We start from the raw sequence: 17,174 nt of genomic DNA, 5'->3' as shown, positions 1-17,174 counted from the left end.
TAAGTGGCGCTATGGCATTAACAACAACCCTCATTTCACTCTACTGCTTTGTTTTCAGCGAGCACAAATAAGATGGCCCACCAAAATTTTACCTATATTTGAGATTTATTTTACCCGTCAAATATAAAATTTAACTGGGTCATGAAATATAACTTTCTTGTTTTTCGAACCACAATGTACGCATGTTAATATAAAAAATAGTTAAAATATAGACAAACAGGTTATTTTAAAGCAGTCGCTCAAAACTCTGGAAAGCTTTTGTCGGCCCACAGGGTTCGTTTATGGACTACACATGGGCTGCTAACACCGAGCGGCAGGAAAATATATCGATATTCAATATTTTTTGAGTCGACCGTCATCATGTTGAAATCTAAAACATTTGTAAAGAAGACCCGGTCGGGTGGGGTACTGAAAATAGTGCGTGAGCATTATTTGAGAGATGATATTTGGTGCGGAAGCGAAGTTTGTACTGAATGCAAACAGGAGTCTACTGTGCTCCAGAGGGACACATGCATTGAGAGCAACCTCTGCGCTTATCCACATTATCTGATACCTGACACTAACGTGGTACTACATCAGGTAAGGAGAAACTGCATTAATATTTATACTTTCATACATATAACAGTTTATCTTGGATTATATAATGGTGCAGGTTTCACTTAAACGTTGCTAAGAAAATACTTGTGCTATCAGTGATGATAACAGCAATAGAAAGTGTTGTCAATTGATTTAATAGCTGACAATTTATTTAGTGTTTTCCTTAAGTTTGCGGAAGACTTAGGAGTGTTGTGCCGAATTCTACTCCCTGTTGGAAACAGCTCCCCCAAAGTGCACCAAATTCACCCTGTCACACCAGAATAGCTCGAAATGTGAGCTACTTAAGTAATTTCTCTCCTTTGGTTTCACAAGCTTGTTCTGATGGGGGATGTAGTTTTTGACAGTATCTGTTTTTAATTGTTATATATTTTGTTTGCTGTGTATCTAAGATTTAACTTTTGAAAGTTTTATATACCTTACAGTTTGCACGTTCTTTAATATTAAACAGATAAAAAAATAACTGCAATATCTTACAATATTATTAATTACTTAATTGCTACACAGCTATGATGGTGCTAAGAGGTTGAATAATTAATTTGTTTCATACCTTACAGTCAGAAAGGAGAAAAAGTTGTGACAGGGTGAATTTGTTGCACATTGTCTTCCTCATGGCTGATTTAGGAAGTTTTTGGTAGTTTTTGGCAGGAACAAGTAGTACAAGAGGGATGTTTGGAGTCCCATCAAGAATTTTTTTCAGTAGAACATGTGTAGGAAACTGAGCCCATGTTGAATAAACAATTAAAAAACAAACTGTACAAGTTCATTGTCATATTAACTACAGTCACTAGGTCCTGTAAAAGTTACTTAGTTTTAATTTAACCTTGATTTAGTTTAGCCAGTGCCCAAAATGGTTGAGGTGATGTGCCTTGTAACATCAGGGGGGAATCCTGCAACGGATTATTTAAGCAGCTCTAGTTTCACTATGTTACCTTGATCTCTTGGAAATTACAATTTTACTATTTACCTGACATTAGAAAATAACAATTTGTAACCCTACTTCAGACTAGTTTTTGTTTTTATGTCTTGCAGATCGATGTATTGGAGGACCCTGTGATTCGTAATGTCATTATCCTTCAGACTGTACTGCAGGAGGTTCGTCATCGCAGTGCACCGGTTTATAAACGTATTAAAGACATCATACATGAGAAAGAAAAACACTTCTACACCTTTACTAATGAACATCACAGGTAAAAAGACACTACGCTCATATATTTACTTCACCACTACAGGTTTATTGCATTGTCATAACCAGTGATGCAATGTAACATTTAGAAAGTGTATTTACTCAAGCACTGTGAAAATGAGAGGTAAATGCTGCAGAATTATCTTCTTCTTCATTTTCTTTTCTTCTTTCTTTCTTCATGAGCCTTCAGATCCATTTGTTATCCCTCTGTATATGAGTGTTTTTAAACCAGCTCCCTGTTCAGCAGCTGAAAGTATAACATGTTCTTTATGCAAAGGTCCTTCACTAGTGTTTTAGTAATGTTGCATATAATAATATATCAGTCAGAGGGAGCAAAGCGGTGGCTTTACAACAACACTTTAACTACATTTTGCTGCTAATATTTATGTATTTTTTAAATGGGATTCAGACACACTGGTGTATCTTTAATTTAAATATGTAAAGGATCCAAATACTTATTCCACTAGTAGTCATAACTTGTCAATTTGCCATATGTTTTGATTACCATAATAAAAAAAAATATGTTTTTCAAAATGTCTAATCCTCTAGAGAGACATTCATTGAGCGTGAACCAGGTGAGAGCGCTAATGACCGTAATGATCGAGCAATCCGTGTAGCAGCCACATGGTACACTCAACACCTCAAGACATCTGAGTCTGCGGCAGATGGGCTCAAGGTGGTCCTCCTCACCAATGACCAAGGGAACAAGCAGAAGGCAGCAGAGAGTGGCCTGCTGGTGTTCAAATGTAAATTAAATTTTATTACTTTTACAACTTTTGTCATTATCCTTTATCACTATGCATTCAGTTGCTACCAGTTTAATATACTCACAATTAAAGACTGTAGGACCCAAACATACTTCTGTTCTGTTGATTTATTTACCCTCTAGGTGAAGAGTACATTAAGAGTCTGATTGCAAATCCTGAGCTCGTGGATCGTCTGGCATTGACCAATGATGAAAAAGTAAGAGACCATTTATGCAAAAAGATGGAAGATTTTTTCCATTTTTTTGTTGTGAAGATATCCTCCGTGGCCTTATTGTTCACCCCCGTATCTGTCCTCATGCTGTTGCCAAGCTCACACCTTCTTCTCTCATTTTTCCACCCCTATTTGTCTCACCCACAGAATGAGATCACCAGTAGTAAAGTGTTATTCCCAGAGCATCTCCCTCTGTCCAGGATCCAAGCAGGTATCAAGAGTGGCTCCTTCCTCCAGGGCACCTTCAGGGCCAGTAGGGACAACTACTTGGAGGCCACTGTGTTTGTCCCAGGCGAGGGGGAAGACAGCACAGAGGTGGGATTTTGTTTCCGACTTTAAACATACAACATTCACAGACTGAAGGTCCAGACAATCTTAGATACAAATCAAAGACTTATTTTCTAGAGCTAATCAGTGTCTGAGAGAACTGGGCGTTCAGATTTAAGTTCAGATAATGTGCTTGAAGAACTGTTAGTCTATATGCACATATGCTTTGGAAACTGCCCTCTCATGTTTTGCTTGTTGTCAGGTTCTCCTTCAAGGTCTTCAGAACCTCAACAGAGCAGTGCATCAAGATGTGGTTGCTGTGCAGCTTTTGCCACGGGATCACTGGGTGGCCCCATCTTCAGTTGTGCTTCAGGATGAAGGCATGGCAAAAGATGAAAATCCTGAAGAAGAGGAGGAAGAGAAGGCTGTGAGTGTTGCATTAAACCAGTAGGATGGTCATTTAACTGGTATTCAGCTGCTTACTGATGAAGCAGGGGTCTGCCATTTTTCTTCCTATAAACATAATGAAATATAAGTCATTTACTTTTCGTGTGTTTGCTGAACTAAATAGAAAATGTGTAAATATATTTTTATGGCCCATTACCCATTAATGGCAAACTTAAAGCCTGTTACTGCATCTCTTTGTTTTGAGCAGCTGAGGTTGTCGGCACTTGAAGCAGCCAAGAAGCCCACAGGCAAAGTGGTGGGAATCATTAAAAGGAACTGGAGGCCATTCTGTGGCATGCTCAATGTCTCCCAGATTAAAGAGGTATGGCTTGATTACTCTTGTATTTTATTTGCTTCTAATAATAAATGATGATTATTTATATATATATAGATATATACATATAAAAATATACCTGATACTGTACTGTAAAAACTATTTGTCTTTCAACCCCTCCAAACCTGTGCATTTATAATTCTTCTCATCTACTGTTTTCTTTTTTTGTTCAGTCAACACGCCATCTGTTCACCCCAGCAGACCGCCGTATCCCACGTATTCGCATTGAAACACGTCAGGCATCCACACTGGCTGGCCAAAGGATTATGGTGGCCATTGATGGCTGGCCCAAAGACTCCAGATATCCAAATGTTAGTCTGACATCATATGCAAATAACATCTGTAAAACTTGAAATAAAATTATATTTACAACTATACACAGAAATGAGTTTTTCAATAAAAGTGCTTTTATGTTATTGTTAGGGTCACTTTGTACGCAGCCTGGGAGGTGCAGGTGAAAAGGACACCGAAGAGGAAGTTCTGCTACTTGAACATGATGTTCCCCACCAGGCCTTCTCTCAAGCTGTGCTCAGTTTTCTTCCCAAGATGCCTTGGGCCATCACACCAGAGGTAATCACAGCAACTGAGATACACAGAGCAGTATTATGATTATAGTTTTTATTATTAAATGTCACTTTGAATTAAATGTGCGCAGTGTTTTTATGTGCAGCGTGTTTCACTAAGTATATAAATGTGCGTTTGTTAGGACATGAAGCAAAGACAAGACCTGAGGCAGCTGACGGTGTGCAGTGTGGATCCTCCAGGATGTACCGACATAGATGACGCCCTGCACTGTAGAGAGCTGGACAACGGAAACCTTGAAGTACATATATAGTGCACATACATCAACTATTTAGTAACACAAACAAGGTTATCCATGTCCCTTATATTTTATCTGCGTGTCTCTCGTAGGTGGGTGTCCACATCGCTGATGTCAGTCACTTCATCAGACCTGGCAATGCTCTTGATAAAGAGGCTGCCAACCGAGGGACCACTGTCTACCTGTGTGGAAAGGTAAGGAGAAACAGACACATTTTACATAACTATGTCAAATATTGTATTTAATTCTCTTATTTTATTTTTGTCTAGATATTGTGATAAAAAAACATTTCAATCTTGTATACTAAGGAGTTCGCTATAAAATCTGATAAGTTCATATCTTCAGTACTACACATTTAGACTTGAAATTAAAATGAAGTATATGTTTTATATGATGTTGTGTTCAACAGAGGATAGACATGGTTCCCGAGCTGCTCAGCTCAAACCTTTGTTCACTGCGCTCCAATGTCGAGAGGTAAACACTAAAGGCACACACAAACTACACATATTCACACTGCCTCCAGAATAAAAGTAGTGACATTTTTACCAAGTTTGAGTCACTAATAAAGAAAAAGTGAATCAAAAATGCTGGTTGGTTGTAGTTTTCAAGAAGCAGTATTGGGTCATAATGTGAAAATTCTAAGAATTAATGAGGGAATGAGGTTTACTCAAAAGGAACATTTGTCACAGAGCTGGCAGATTTACTTCAAAACACTGTCTGCACTTTACAATAGATTAACTTTTAAGGTTCTTCCTAGTGGACGATTTATAAATGTATTGTATAAATGGACATAAAACAATATTTTTGTAATAACATTATCACATACACTGAAAACATCATCAAAGCAGCACTTTTGTCATTTGTTTTCCAATTCGTCTTATTAAAGTGTGTAATATTTAGTACATTTTATCTCTGAGGCAGATAATTTACATGAAAAAAATTTAGATTAGTGTAATCAGTGTAACCCTGGTTTGTCAGAATGTGTGTTCTTACTTGAACAGTAAGTAATTAATATTTTAATAGCTGACTTCAGATATGATGGTTCTTGTTATAAGGTTGGCCTTTTCATGCATATGGGAAATGAATCATGAGGCTGAAATTCTGAAGACCTGGTTCACAAAAAGTATCATTAACTCTAAGGTAAAGTGTCATCACACTGCCACAGCTACAAATGTAACAATCAGATAATTTGCAACTAATAACACATTACGTTACAGACGTAGACATAATAAAAACCATGATTTGTTTGCATATTTACTTTATTTATGTAACATGATAATTTTTTTCCTCTGTCCTACTCAGGCCTCTTTGACATACGCTGAAGCCCAGATGAGGATCGATGACACGACCATGAATGATGATATCACCAAGAGTCTGCGGGGTCTCAACAAACTAGCAAAAATCCTCAAGAGGCGGAGAATAGAGAACGGGTACGGCTCAGAAGTTAGTTATAAGAGCAGAAAAAAACGGACTCACAAAAATGTTGATGGAAAAAAATACAGTTAATTTAACTCATCATGTTTTATGTTCTGTGTGGTTTCCTCTAGAGCTCTTACATTGTCATCACTGGAGGTCCGTTTCCACATCGACAGTGAAACCCATGACCCTATTGACCTCCAGACCAAAGAACTTATGTTAGTAACATCAACCACAAACATTCTTAACACAATATTCCTGTTCAAATACATTTTAATGCACGCTGGGATTTGAGTACATGTTAAATAAACTCATCTGTTTGTGTGGTTGTTAGGGAGACCAACTCCATGGTGGAAGAGTTCATGTTGCTGGCCAATATTTCAGTCGCCCAAAAGATCTATGATGAATTTTCGGAGTGTGCTCTGTTGAGGAAACATCCAGCACCGCCTCCATCCAACTACGACATCCTCATCAAGGCTGCAAAGTCTAAGGTACATAGAAACAGATGGTCCCTCACCAATACATTCTGTACTAATTGTAGTTTGTTCTTTTTACGCTTCCTCACCTTTGTTTCTTTTACTCATTAGAATGTGGCGATCCACACAGATTCAGCCAAGGCGCTGGCAGACTCCCTCGACATGGCCACAGTGGACAGCTTCCCATACTTCAATACACTTCTGCGTATCTTGGCTACTCGCTGTATGATGCAGGCTGTCTATTTTTGCTCCGGCATGGACAGTGATTTCCACCACTACGGTCTTGCTTCACCCATCTACACACACTTCACATCACCTATTAGGAGGTAACAGATGTACTGTGAGTGTGGTAAAAGCTTTTGGCATGTAACTTTAGAAATATATAAAATGATGCAAATTTTTCCTTCCTTGCTCTCTACTCATTTTCGCAGATATTCGGATATTATAGTCCATCGGCTGCTGGCAGTAGCTATCGGAGCAGACAGCACCTACCCTGATTTGATGGACAAACACAAACAGTCTGCCCTTTGCAATAACCTCAACTACAGACACAAAATGGCCCAGTATGCTCAGAGAGCCTCTGTGGCGTTCCACACACAGGTAAACACATACCTTCAGAAGCAGCGCTGAGATTTATGGCACTTTCCCTCTGTCCCGTACATTATAATTTCACAGAGTTGATCCTATATAGGCATAATTATATAGGACTTAATCACGATATGCCAACTACAAATTAAAAACATAAATTCATGAATTGCTTTTTTATAATTAAAAAAAATACATAGATGTAAATTAATAAACTCTTCAAATTAAATATTAATGTATCAATAAATACTCACATTTAAAAAGGGATTTATGAATACATGAAGCAGTAAATCTTTTTATCATGTAGTATTTATGTATTTTTTAATCATCCAAAAACTCACTTTAAAAGAGAAATTAACAGATGAAAAGGATAGATATATGTTCTTTTTGAATGTGCGTTTATAAATTTCTTCAACCTGCCCAATTTGTTTTGATTTATGACATATTTATAAATCTCTTTTTAAACGATTTATGGATTAATATCATTAATTTTTTTGTGTAATTCTTTTTTTGTTGTTGTTGCCCAATAAAATACATATTTATCTTCATTAGGGATTACAAAAATACATTGTAAAAACATCTATTTCACAAATGCATTGTATAAATGAATTAGATATCACTAAATTAGATAAATCCGGTATAACTAGAGTGAATCCTTGGTCCTCAATTATTTTCATGCTGTATTTTTTACAGTTAAAAGTGAGTCCAGAGCCTTTATAAAGCCATGACCACAAATGACAAGACAGATCTCCTAGAGAGCCTGGCTTTTAATGCACATCTTCTTTTTCCAGTTGTTCTTCAAGACTCGGGGCGTTTTAAATGAAGAAGGATTTGTTCTGTTTGTGAGGAAGAACGCAATCATTGTGCTCATCCCGAAGTTTGGGATGGAAGGAACAGTCTTCTTCGACTCCAAAGACAAAACTGCTCCAAACCTTGTTTTTGATGAAGAGGTATAAACATTCAGTTCATGTTTCATAAGTTATATTTGTAGAGTCTTGGTTATAGCTTAATACATAAAAGTGTCAAATGTTGAAATGATCTGTGCATTTAGGGTCCAACTCTGACAGTAGAGCAGCACACCTTTCATATATTTGACAAGGTGAAGGTCACCATCAGTCTAGACGCCTCCAATATTCAGCATCAGAAGATCCGCATGGCTCTGATCGATCCTGTGGTAAGTACAGACTACACTGGACAGGAGTGTTAATAACCAAAGGCCAGCAGAAGGCACTTATAGATCTGTCATTCTAGCTTTATGTCATTTTTTTCATAATTTCCTTTTAGATCTCTGGTGTGAGTGTCCCAGCTGAAGACCTTGAGCCACAGTCCAAGAAATCCAAATTGGACCGCTAACCGAAAGAGCAACTCCTCAACCACCACCAGCTGCTGTTTCAGATTAAGACATCCTACAAAAAAATTCTAAGGACTAGTTCAGTATTCGTAATGAGTTTCCTCAGTTAACTGTTTCTTATGAAGCAAATGTGTTCTTTTTATGAATTGACTTCAGTTGTTTTTCACTGTTTCCATTTTTATTTTGTGACAGCTGCAAAGGACTGTAAATGCTAAATCCATGCATCTTTATCTCATTGCCATTGTTACTCAAGATATTTTTTTTCTTTTTAAAAGGTTCAGATGCTCTGAATTTACTCAGTATATATTTGTTCTTGTACAGGACCGGCCAACATGGCTGCATTATTTTATTGTTGTTGTTTTTGATTTTTCTGAATGACAAATAGTTAAAAGCCTCACCTCCCAACATTATAAAAGTTAAGTATTTTGGCATCATTAATACACTCTAATTACAAAAAGATGAAATATATTCAAAGAACATCAAGAACAAGTTCATTTCAAGTCTCTTTAATATGGTAACCATCCAGCACACACTTTATGTACAAAAATAGGTATGCAAATGGCTCAGTCAGTTTTAAATTTTCTAGTGGCATTACTCTGTGTCTTATTCTGGAATAAATATTCTAATCATCAAAATAAGATCCACAAATAACCTGAATTGTATCACTTGTTACATAATCCAACAATAGAGGTATAAATCCCATAAAATCGTGCTCATGATTGTTTTTATAAATGCGTAAATACAGTACACATTAGATTATCTGAATGGTGGATCTGTCCAGCCATCAGTAGTGTCAAGACCATTAAAATAATTGAAATTATGCAAATAATCAATACAGCATTCAAAAATGTGCAAGCTAGAAAGACCTTTTTTCCTCCCTCTTTTACCATAAGCACCATGGGGGTAGAACCACCAGGATCACTGAATTTACACCAGTCCGCTCCATAAACTGTGCCAGAATTTTATTTAGAAGACCTACTAATAACCATGTGTGAAATTCCTCTGTCTGCTTGATCCTTTTCACTCTCACAACATTAAGCTGACATAAAAGCTTCGAACATCATGTAAACTTTGTTGTATTTGAATGCAAAAATTTCATTGTGAGCTTCCACTGGAAGTGACGTCCCTTTTAATGCATCATGTGGCTCAGTGGTGAGGGTAAAATACCTGAAAATTAAGAAATACAATGTTATTATTAACATATTTACTTTTTCTCCCTGAATATTAGAGATGAAGTCTTTACATAACTGCAGGTACACTGCAAGGACAAACTGTCAACCACATGGTTGTGTGTCAGCAGTCACACTACCTTCACTTTAGTGTGTCTTGTTTGTTGTAAAGCTTCCTCAGCCAGATTTGAAGTGAAGGACTCTTTTCCGTGACAGTCTGAGCTGAGGCCATCTATGAGACTACCGGTTCCTGCTGAGGTAGTGTTGTAGCCACTATCCACCTGACCAAAATCATAAAGCAACTCATTATCATTTATTTCTTTCCAACTACTCATAAAATAGAGGTTTCACAACTAAACAGTGGTCTATCCATTTGTAGCCAAACAAAGTAATGACTGCATGTTGGACAGGAATCAAAGAAGTAAAACACTGAAAAAGAAAAGGCAACACACAAACCTGCATGCTAGAGTCATAGCGTATGCTGCTTCCCTCGGCCAGAAGAGATACAAACATTTGCGAGCTCTCTGTTGCTGACACATTCCCCATTCGAGAGCTGGTCAGGCGTCCAGAAGGCGCTCCAGATTCCTCCTCCTCCTCCTCCTCCTCCATACCCATGTCCTTGCAATCCTCCATTTTCACAGATTTCAACAAATCCAAATTCACTTTCCTAGTATCAAGGTGAGCATCCCGATCCCGGGGAGAGGATGGGTCCAGTTCCATAAATGGGAGAGAGGAGGAGGAAGGGAGTTCTTCAGGCTCCTCACTGTCATGGAGTTTAGGGTTGAGGATGGGGGAGATCGGTGGGGGTGAGGCCCAGCACCGAACTCTCGTCCTGGGTTTAGATCTGCTATTGTGTTTGAACTCATTGTGGCAGTGGAACTGCTGTGGGGAACAGCTGCGAATAGGAGAGCAACCCTCAACAACTGGGCTGTCAGTGCAGGAAGTGACATCTATATCCAGAGGAACACTATGAGGAGTCAGATTGCTTGACTGTTTACCCTCAACTAGAAAATGAAAAAAGAGACAAAGAAAAAAAAAGACATCAGTCATTTATTTCAACATAATACGATTATAGAAGCAGCTTGTGTTATGAATTGCAAAGCCAACAGTTTACCTGAGCCTATAGGTGTGCGTGCTGTATGTGCAACAATAGGTGAAATAGTTGGCGAGACAAGACCAGCAGGAGAGGACCTGTCAGGGAACAGAGGACTGCTGATGCTGCCGAGGCTGTAGTCCCGGAAACACCCATGCTGGATGGGGCTGGATGAGAACTGCCCCTATAATAGAAGCAATACATCACATTTTGATTTAATAGCATAATTATATCCGGTTTAAACAATTGAAGGAATAGCTATTCATTCTGCACAAAAGCAGTTTCCAATTTAAAAAAAAATAAAAAGACTTTACTAAACAGTAAACAAGAACATTTTCAAGCAGGAACCTGATAGAGTTTTCATGCTTTTTTTCCCACTTTGATTATTTTTTCAATTATAATTTGGCCATTTTATGAGAATGTGAGCTGTGGTTTTACTAGAAAACATTTGTCAGGAGTCCCTTAATTTAATTATGTATGAGCCATAAAATGTTTGTAACTGATAAAACCATATTTGATATACTAATATAAATATGATAGTGGAAGATACAATAGAACACGACACATTAATAATTACAGACTAAGGTATCTAAAAATAAGTTTATCATAGGACTGCACGATTAATCCATTTTAAATCAAAATTGGATTTTTTTTTTAATTAGGATGATTTTTAAAAAAGGGAAATCGTCAAATTGATTTAATCTCTCTCATCTTCAGGCAAATGTAGGCTCCTCCTCCTAACTGTGAGAGAGGTCTTTCACAGAAGTCCAGGTAATGACCACAGACCTTAAATCTGTGATGGTCCCACAGTAGTGATACTAATGTAAGCTGCAGTCCATGTACAGATTCCCCCAATTCAAATATAACTCCACGGGGATCACACATCTTACGTTGTCCACACACAGATCAGTCTTCTTCCGATCTGGGTCGTGGGGGCAGTAGCCTCAGCAGAGGAGCCCAGACAGCCCATTCCCAGGCCAGCCAAGAGATATGATCCCTCCAGCATGTCCTGGGTTGGTCTCCTCCACCAACGGATCTCCCCCATTTTAAATATAACCGCATGGGGATCACTCATCTTACGTGGTCCACACACGCACACACGGCTGACTTACGGCTGCCTATCACTGACTTACATTGGTATCACTTCTGCGAGCCTGTCACAGAATTTTCGGGGATTCTGTGATACCATCACAGATTTGAGATAGGGAGCAGCGCCTTGCATTGTGGGCTGCTCATGAAAACGACATGCCAACTTCTGCTGTCTTTTGTAGCTTTACCTAAAAATCGCAATCCTAGTTTATCTTATCATGTAATTTAAAAAGGCATTTACAGATATGCTATTGCAACAAAAGCTCCCAAATGCAAATATCACAGTCCAGTTTCTAAACAAACTGATAATTTGTATCTCTACAGAACTTGTGCTTACTGTAGATGGAGTTGGAGCTGAAACACTGCAGGACAAAGGGGAGGCAAAAATGGATGAGAGAGCCTCTTGCTCAGAACCCCTCACTTCCTCTACAGCTCCCTCTCCTCCATTCCGCAGTTGGCTCTGCTGCCTGGAAAGCCTTCTCTCCGGGCTTGGAGGGTTAGAGCTGTCAGAACCGCTATAACTGCCTTGACCATCAAGGAAAAGTTTTCGTCTCAAAGAGGAGGAACTGAGGCTCTCCTGGACAGCATCAGATGGTTCTTCATTTCGGTAATATTCCCCTGTGTGGAGAGAAGAAATATGACGAGATACAGTGATATAAAAATAGACTTCATGAATAAAACAAATTTTAATTGTGTTAGGGTTGTTTTGGAAACCTACCTAGTATTTTCTCCAAATCAAACGTCAAAGGTAATGACAATGTTGTCTGACAAGCAACTAGAAAACAAACGCCAAAAGAAATCAATTAAACACATTATTGAATGGAAAACAAAATAGTGAGGTCCTAATTAACACACTGAAATACAAACCAACCTGACAGTTTCTCGGATTCCTCACAAATCACCGGAGACACAGAATCTGTAGATGCAACAACACAGTGGAGTTCCAGTTTGTGATTATGAGATGCTTTTATTTTAGAAAAATACAAAAACATTACCTAAGAACACCTTTAAACTAATATTAATACATCATCCTTACTCACATTTGTTATACATATACATTTTACGGGTGTCTGGTGCAGCCCAGGGGGAAGGCACAATGGCTCCTTTAGTGAAAAACTTAAACAAAAAACAAAAAAATCATCAGATTAATTAAATAACACATTACATGTGAATAATAACTTTTTTTTTATTGTTAAATAATAAGTGTACCTGTTCAATGGCATTCTGGCGCTTTTCTTCAATTTCCACATCCATCCTACAAGTGACAAAGACAGGTTTTGTCACTGTAAATACTTCATTGCTTTACTTATAAAACACACTATTAAGTCACTGAAGTTTACACCCTACAAAGAACAGTAAACTACTGAAGTAATGATTATAAGTCAAAGAAGAGAAAACTGAAACCATGAACTAGGTTTTAGTCTTGAACTAAATGAGTTACTAGGCTGGAAAGACAATTTAGGGCTGAAATAATCACTGAAAATATTATTTATTCAGTGGATAAAAAATGAACTGAAAGTATAGTTGGGATAAGCTACTTCCTTGTTTGCTCTTTGAATATTTTGGGGTTTATTATCTGAAAAAATGAAGAAATTTGAGGATGAAATGCTATGCTTTGTGAAATCATGTTACTATAGTAATCCATACATACCTTGTCTGGCTGAGGTAGAGAGACTGCTGCTGTATTTCTTCTGAGCCAATGTGCACAGGGAGAAGACTGGCCATTTCATCAATAGACCAGTTAAACTTAGGAGGAGTCTGTGTGGTAAAGAGATGAGGAAGTGAATGAGGAGCAGACTCAGCTAAATTTTAAGACAAAACTGAGGTAGATGTCTAAAGTATCTTACATCTTTACAAGGTTTGGACTTGAAGACAGATGGACTGGGCACCAGGGGTTCACGGAGGTGGTGGTAGTCATTTGGACTCTCAAATGGGTTTCTTATAGAGGGTTTGCCCGGAGTCTGAGGAGTGATCTGTACCTCAACGTGATCCCCCATCTAGGTGACCACAGCAAGAAATGATATGACATATTAAATTACAAAAGCATTATGCAACAAAAGAGGAACACATCTTTCCTACAGCCAAACGCTATTTTCAGTGAAATGTCTTCAATAATTATAAATGAATTAGCTTCCTTGTTTCTACTAACGACTCTTCGAAGCTACTAGAAAGAATGTGCTTGGAGTTTAACCTCATAATACACGTTTCTTTCTATTAAAGCTGCAATTTACCCGAAAAGCTATGTAATACTTGTACTTACAGCTATGAATGAGCCAGGACGTCGGAAATAGAAGTAAAAAGACAGTTCATTGAAGGATGTCCAAACAAGCAGTGCGATAAGTTCAAACGTTTATTTCAATTTCGTCCATGAGGCGAATCGACCAATAAGAAACGTTTCCGGAAATGCTTGAGAACCAATGACGGAGTTCCTGTCGTCACTTCCTGTGTTTGGCTACTGAGCGCAACTCAAGTCAGCTTGAAGCTAACAGCTAACTGTTTCTCACTGGTCTATGTGCTATAATGTCATATTTATTGGAACAATTATTACGAAGACTGTTAAAATCTAGCTAAAGTGAACCAAAGTTTCACCGATCGGCGGCCAAGTTAAATACTTTTTCAAATCTTGTCAGTTAGCCGCCCGCTAGCAAGTGTTGAAAGCTAGCTACATCTTACCATTACCATGGCAAGTGCAGCAAACGCAAACCTAAACGCAGTGCGGGAGACTATGGATGGTAAATATGTTTAAAATGTCTTTCATATATACATATTTTATACATAACGTAAGTCCAAAATAAGTGCATGTTCTTTACATAGCTTGTAGGTAAGCAATTTTCCTATTTGAATATTCATAAATGACAGCTTAATAATTTTATAAATATGTTATTTTTATCATGAGGAATATAGCACCATTGACGGTTTTGTTGAAAAATGCATTGTAAAAAGGGACACTGCAGTTAATAAAACCACATTTTGGGACTCATGGTATACCCACTACTTTATATAGCTTATTCATTTACAGTTCCCTAAGAATACAATAGGTAACACCAATAGCTTCAAAATAACAGAGTAGAATTAAATCATGAGATAGATGAGAACATTTCTGTGGAAAAAAATCTGCAAAAGCGCAGTGAACTTGAACTATGTGTCTTTTCTTTGTTCATCTTAAGGAATTGTATACAAAGAAGTCTTGCCCAGATTTAGATTTTACACCAGTTACAGCTCTATGGGAACATTAAATCAATTATAATTTTTAGATGATGTGTTTAGTGTTTTCTTGATTTTATGTACATTGAATTAAGCTATGCATTCAAAATTTACCACTTAATTAAAAAATTAATGGCAGAAATAATTCTTATATGATATTCAGGACTGTAGGAATATTCATTTCTGTAGAAAATTATAGGCTAAACTTGATTTAAAAAAAAAAAAAAAAAAGTAAATATTACCAAAGTCAAGTTCGTTTAATTAGTCAATTTGTTCAAGAAGGCATAATTGTTAACACATACTCTGTTTATATAAATACATTTTGTCCCTTTTTCTGTTATTTAAAAAGATCGGGACATAAAATAGGTATTTCATAGAATGATTTAAAGAAGTAATAAACCTGTGACTTTCTTGACCAGTACTGTTGGAGATCTCCAGGTTGCTCAACACTGGCTTGGACATGGAGTCTCTTTCCATCTGTGTACGTCTGTGTGAGCAGGGCATCAACCCAGAAGCACTTTCCTCAGTTATAAAAGAACTGCGCAAAGCTTCTGACTCGCTGAAGGTAAGTAGACTGACTCTCACAGCACTAAATCTTCTTTCCGTGTCATGTTAAATTTTGTTAGGGATGAGCAGCCTCAAGTTTAATTCACCAAAACCCGAGAAAACACAGGTATTTATGTTGGATGAAGAATGTGGATTATTTGGATGCACATAAGGCAAGCTCAGATGCGAAATGTTTTGACATTTAACAATGAATAAATACATTACTGTGTTTGTACTGTTTTTCAGACTTCAGAAAACTGCACAAACTGAAGATGAGGACTGACCTCAGTTTGGGTCTTCAATGGGATCACACTTGATCCCTGGATATGTACCATGAGCTCTCGAGCCAATCTGACTGCGTGTAGGTGTTCAGGCCTCAGCACCACCTCTGTTGTAAATATATTACTGTCTTGTGTCTTCATATGAGTTAATTCTTTCCCTGTCTGCCTCTAATTCCATCTTAGTATTGGCATCTTGCCTTAAGTTAAGAGCATCCCTGTGTCATATGTCAACTTGTGGTGCACTTTTCACATTTTATGTCTGTTTATGTTTGTGTATGGAATTGTTTCAAACTGCTTTTATTTTGTGTGCATACTGTATTTTTCAGTTTTGCTACATTGTTTATGACTGAAGAGTTTATATTAAAACAATACCGTAAATGGCCACATGGTGGTGTTGTGTCATGTTTTTATAAACAACCTGATAGCTCCTTAGTTTTATTGTCTGTTAATTCAAGTATTATAACTTGTTCCGTAGTATATGCAGTAACAATTTTACTTTATGAAATACTGCTTTTTTAAATAGAATTTTATTTTGTTTAAAATGATGTTCAGGGATGTAGTCACCTGGGGATAAGTTTTCTGTAGGGAATTTTACAAAGGAAATAATGTTTCCTGTTACACTAGGTGAAAGGAGCAAAGATACCGGTTGAACTTTACACAATACCTTACAAAAAGAGCATGTAGGGATCGTTATATCCTTTGCTAAGAAGGGTCAGGATTTTCAACAGGACATACTATTGAGCTGGAAATTTGGCACCTTTATGTCTGTGCCATATCTACAAAAAGGATTTTAGGAATATTGCAAACTTGACAAAAATTCAAGGCTTTGATCACCCAGAAATGAAGACCGTACATCACAAATCCAACCACATAGAGCATTGTTTTGTTTCTCTACTGTCTGTAAAATAGCTCTATTCATCTTGTAGACGAGGCAAAATGCTGAGAGCACAAAACGTTCCTCCACAGGCCAATATACAGGCGTGGAACGACCTCTCATCTTGTATTGGTAGGCTGTGAGTGTGTATGTGTGTGTTCCTCACTGTGTGCAAGTTTAAGGCATTGTAGATGTCTACAAATGAGTAGCCCCTAAGCCTTGTAACAATAACGCCTCACCCCTCACAGGCAAGAGAAAGCCAGTGAGTGAGCAGGAGGGTGTGTGTGTAAGCATTTCTGTCTTCTTTTGCTTTGTCTCGACATCTTGAGTGACAGACAGTGAGTCTAAATCTCTGCACTGCTGCTTTGATCTCTTAACACAGTATCTCTCTGTTCCTCAATACCAGCATCGTGTTGGCCAAGTATGTGAGGCATACGGATACAGTGCAGTGGCTTTACTTGATA

At 37.7% G+C, this 17,174-nt stretch overlaps 3 protein-coding genes across 4 annotated transcripts; 2 read left to right on the top strand and 1 right to left on the bottom strand.

Annotated features, from left to right (window-relative positions):
- Nucleotides 1-267: 267 nt before the first annotated feature.
- dis3 (DIS3 exosome endoribonuclease and 3'-5' exoribonuclease) lies at nucleotides 268-9,259 on the top strand. Its single transcript, XM_030156144.1, has 21 exons — nucleotides 268-579; nucleotides 1,627-1,784; nucleotides 2,330-2,526; nucleotides 2,670-2,743; nucleotides 2,906-3,073; nucleotides 3,288-3,452; nucleotides 3,681-3,794; nucleotides 3,980-4,117; nucleotides 4,230-4,376; nucleotides 4,513-4,629; nucleotides 4,719-4,820; nucleotides 5,036-5,100; nucleotides 5,682-5,766; nucleotides 5,929-6,056; nucleotides 6,174-6,260; nucleotides 6,377-6,533; nucleotides 6,630-6,844; nucleotides 6,950-7,118; nucleotides 7,895-8,053; nucleotides 8,155-8,277; nucleotides 8,388-9,259. The coding sequence occupies exons 1-21, from the start codon at nucleotides 361-363 to the stop codon at nucleotides 8,454-8,456; spliced, it is 2,856 nt and encodes a 951-aa protein (XP_030012004.1). The 5' UTR covers nucleotides 268-360; the 3' UTR covers nucleotides 8,457-9,259.
- A 223-nt stretch (nucleotides 9,260-9,482) lies between these two features.
- On the bottom strand, nucleotides 9,483-14,187 carry bora (bora aurora kinase A activator). Of its 2 annotated transcripts, none has more exons than XM_030156146.1 (12): nucleotides 14,063-14,187; nucleotides 13,653-13,804; nucleotides 13,457-13,563; nucleotides 13,015-13,060; nucleotides 12,846-12,921; nucleotides 12,677-12,721; nucleotides 12,524-12,580; nucleotides 12,143-12,423; nucleotides 10,738-10,900; nucleotides 10,080-10,627; nucleotides 9,764-9,904; nucleotides 9,483-9,621 (listed from the first exon to the last, which is right to left on the bottom strand). In XM_030156146.1, exons 2-12 carry the CDS (start codon nucleotides 13,800-13,802, stop codon nucleotides 9,601-9,603), a joined length of 1,635 nt encoding a protein of 544 aa, XP_030012006.1. In that variant the 5' UTR covers nucleotides 13,803-13,804; nucleotides 14,063-14,187; the 3' UTR covers nucleotides 9,483-9,600. The 2 variants fall into 2 exon arrangements, with proteins under 2 accessions (XP_030012006.1, XP_030012007.1); XM_030156147.1 differs by having other exon boundaries at nucleotides 13,653-13,802; nucleotides 14,066-14,187.
- A 69-nt stretch (nucleotides 14,188-14,256) lies between these two features.
- On the top strand, nucleotides 14,257-16,220 carry mzt1 (mitotic spindle organizing protein 1). Its single transcript, XM_030156148.1, has 3 exons — nucleotides 14,257-14,537; nucleotides 15,429-15,574; nucleotides 15,802-16,220. The coding sequence occupies exons 1-3, from the start codon at nucleotides 14,486-14,488 to the stop codon at nucleotides 15,823-15,825; spliced, it is 222 nt and encodes a 73-aa protein (XP_030012008.1). The 5' UTR covers nucleotides 14,257-14,485; the 3' UTR covers nucleotides 15,826-16,220.
- The last annotated feature ends 954 nt before the right edge of the window (nucleotides 16,221-17,174 follow it).

Source organism: Sphaeramia orbicularis, chromosome 15 (genome assembly GCF_902148855.1).
Source record: "Sphaeramia orbicularis chromosome 15, fSphaOr1.1, whole genome shotgun sequence".
In the NCBI taxonomy this organism is placed as follows: domain Eukaryota; kingdom Metazoa; phylum Chordata; class Actinopteri; order Kurtiformes; family Apogonidae; genus Sphaeramia; species Sphaeramia orbicularis.
Note: the sequence above shows the minus strand (reverse complement) of the source record. Positions and strands in the feature narration are given on the sequence as shown.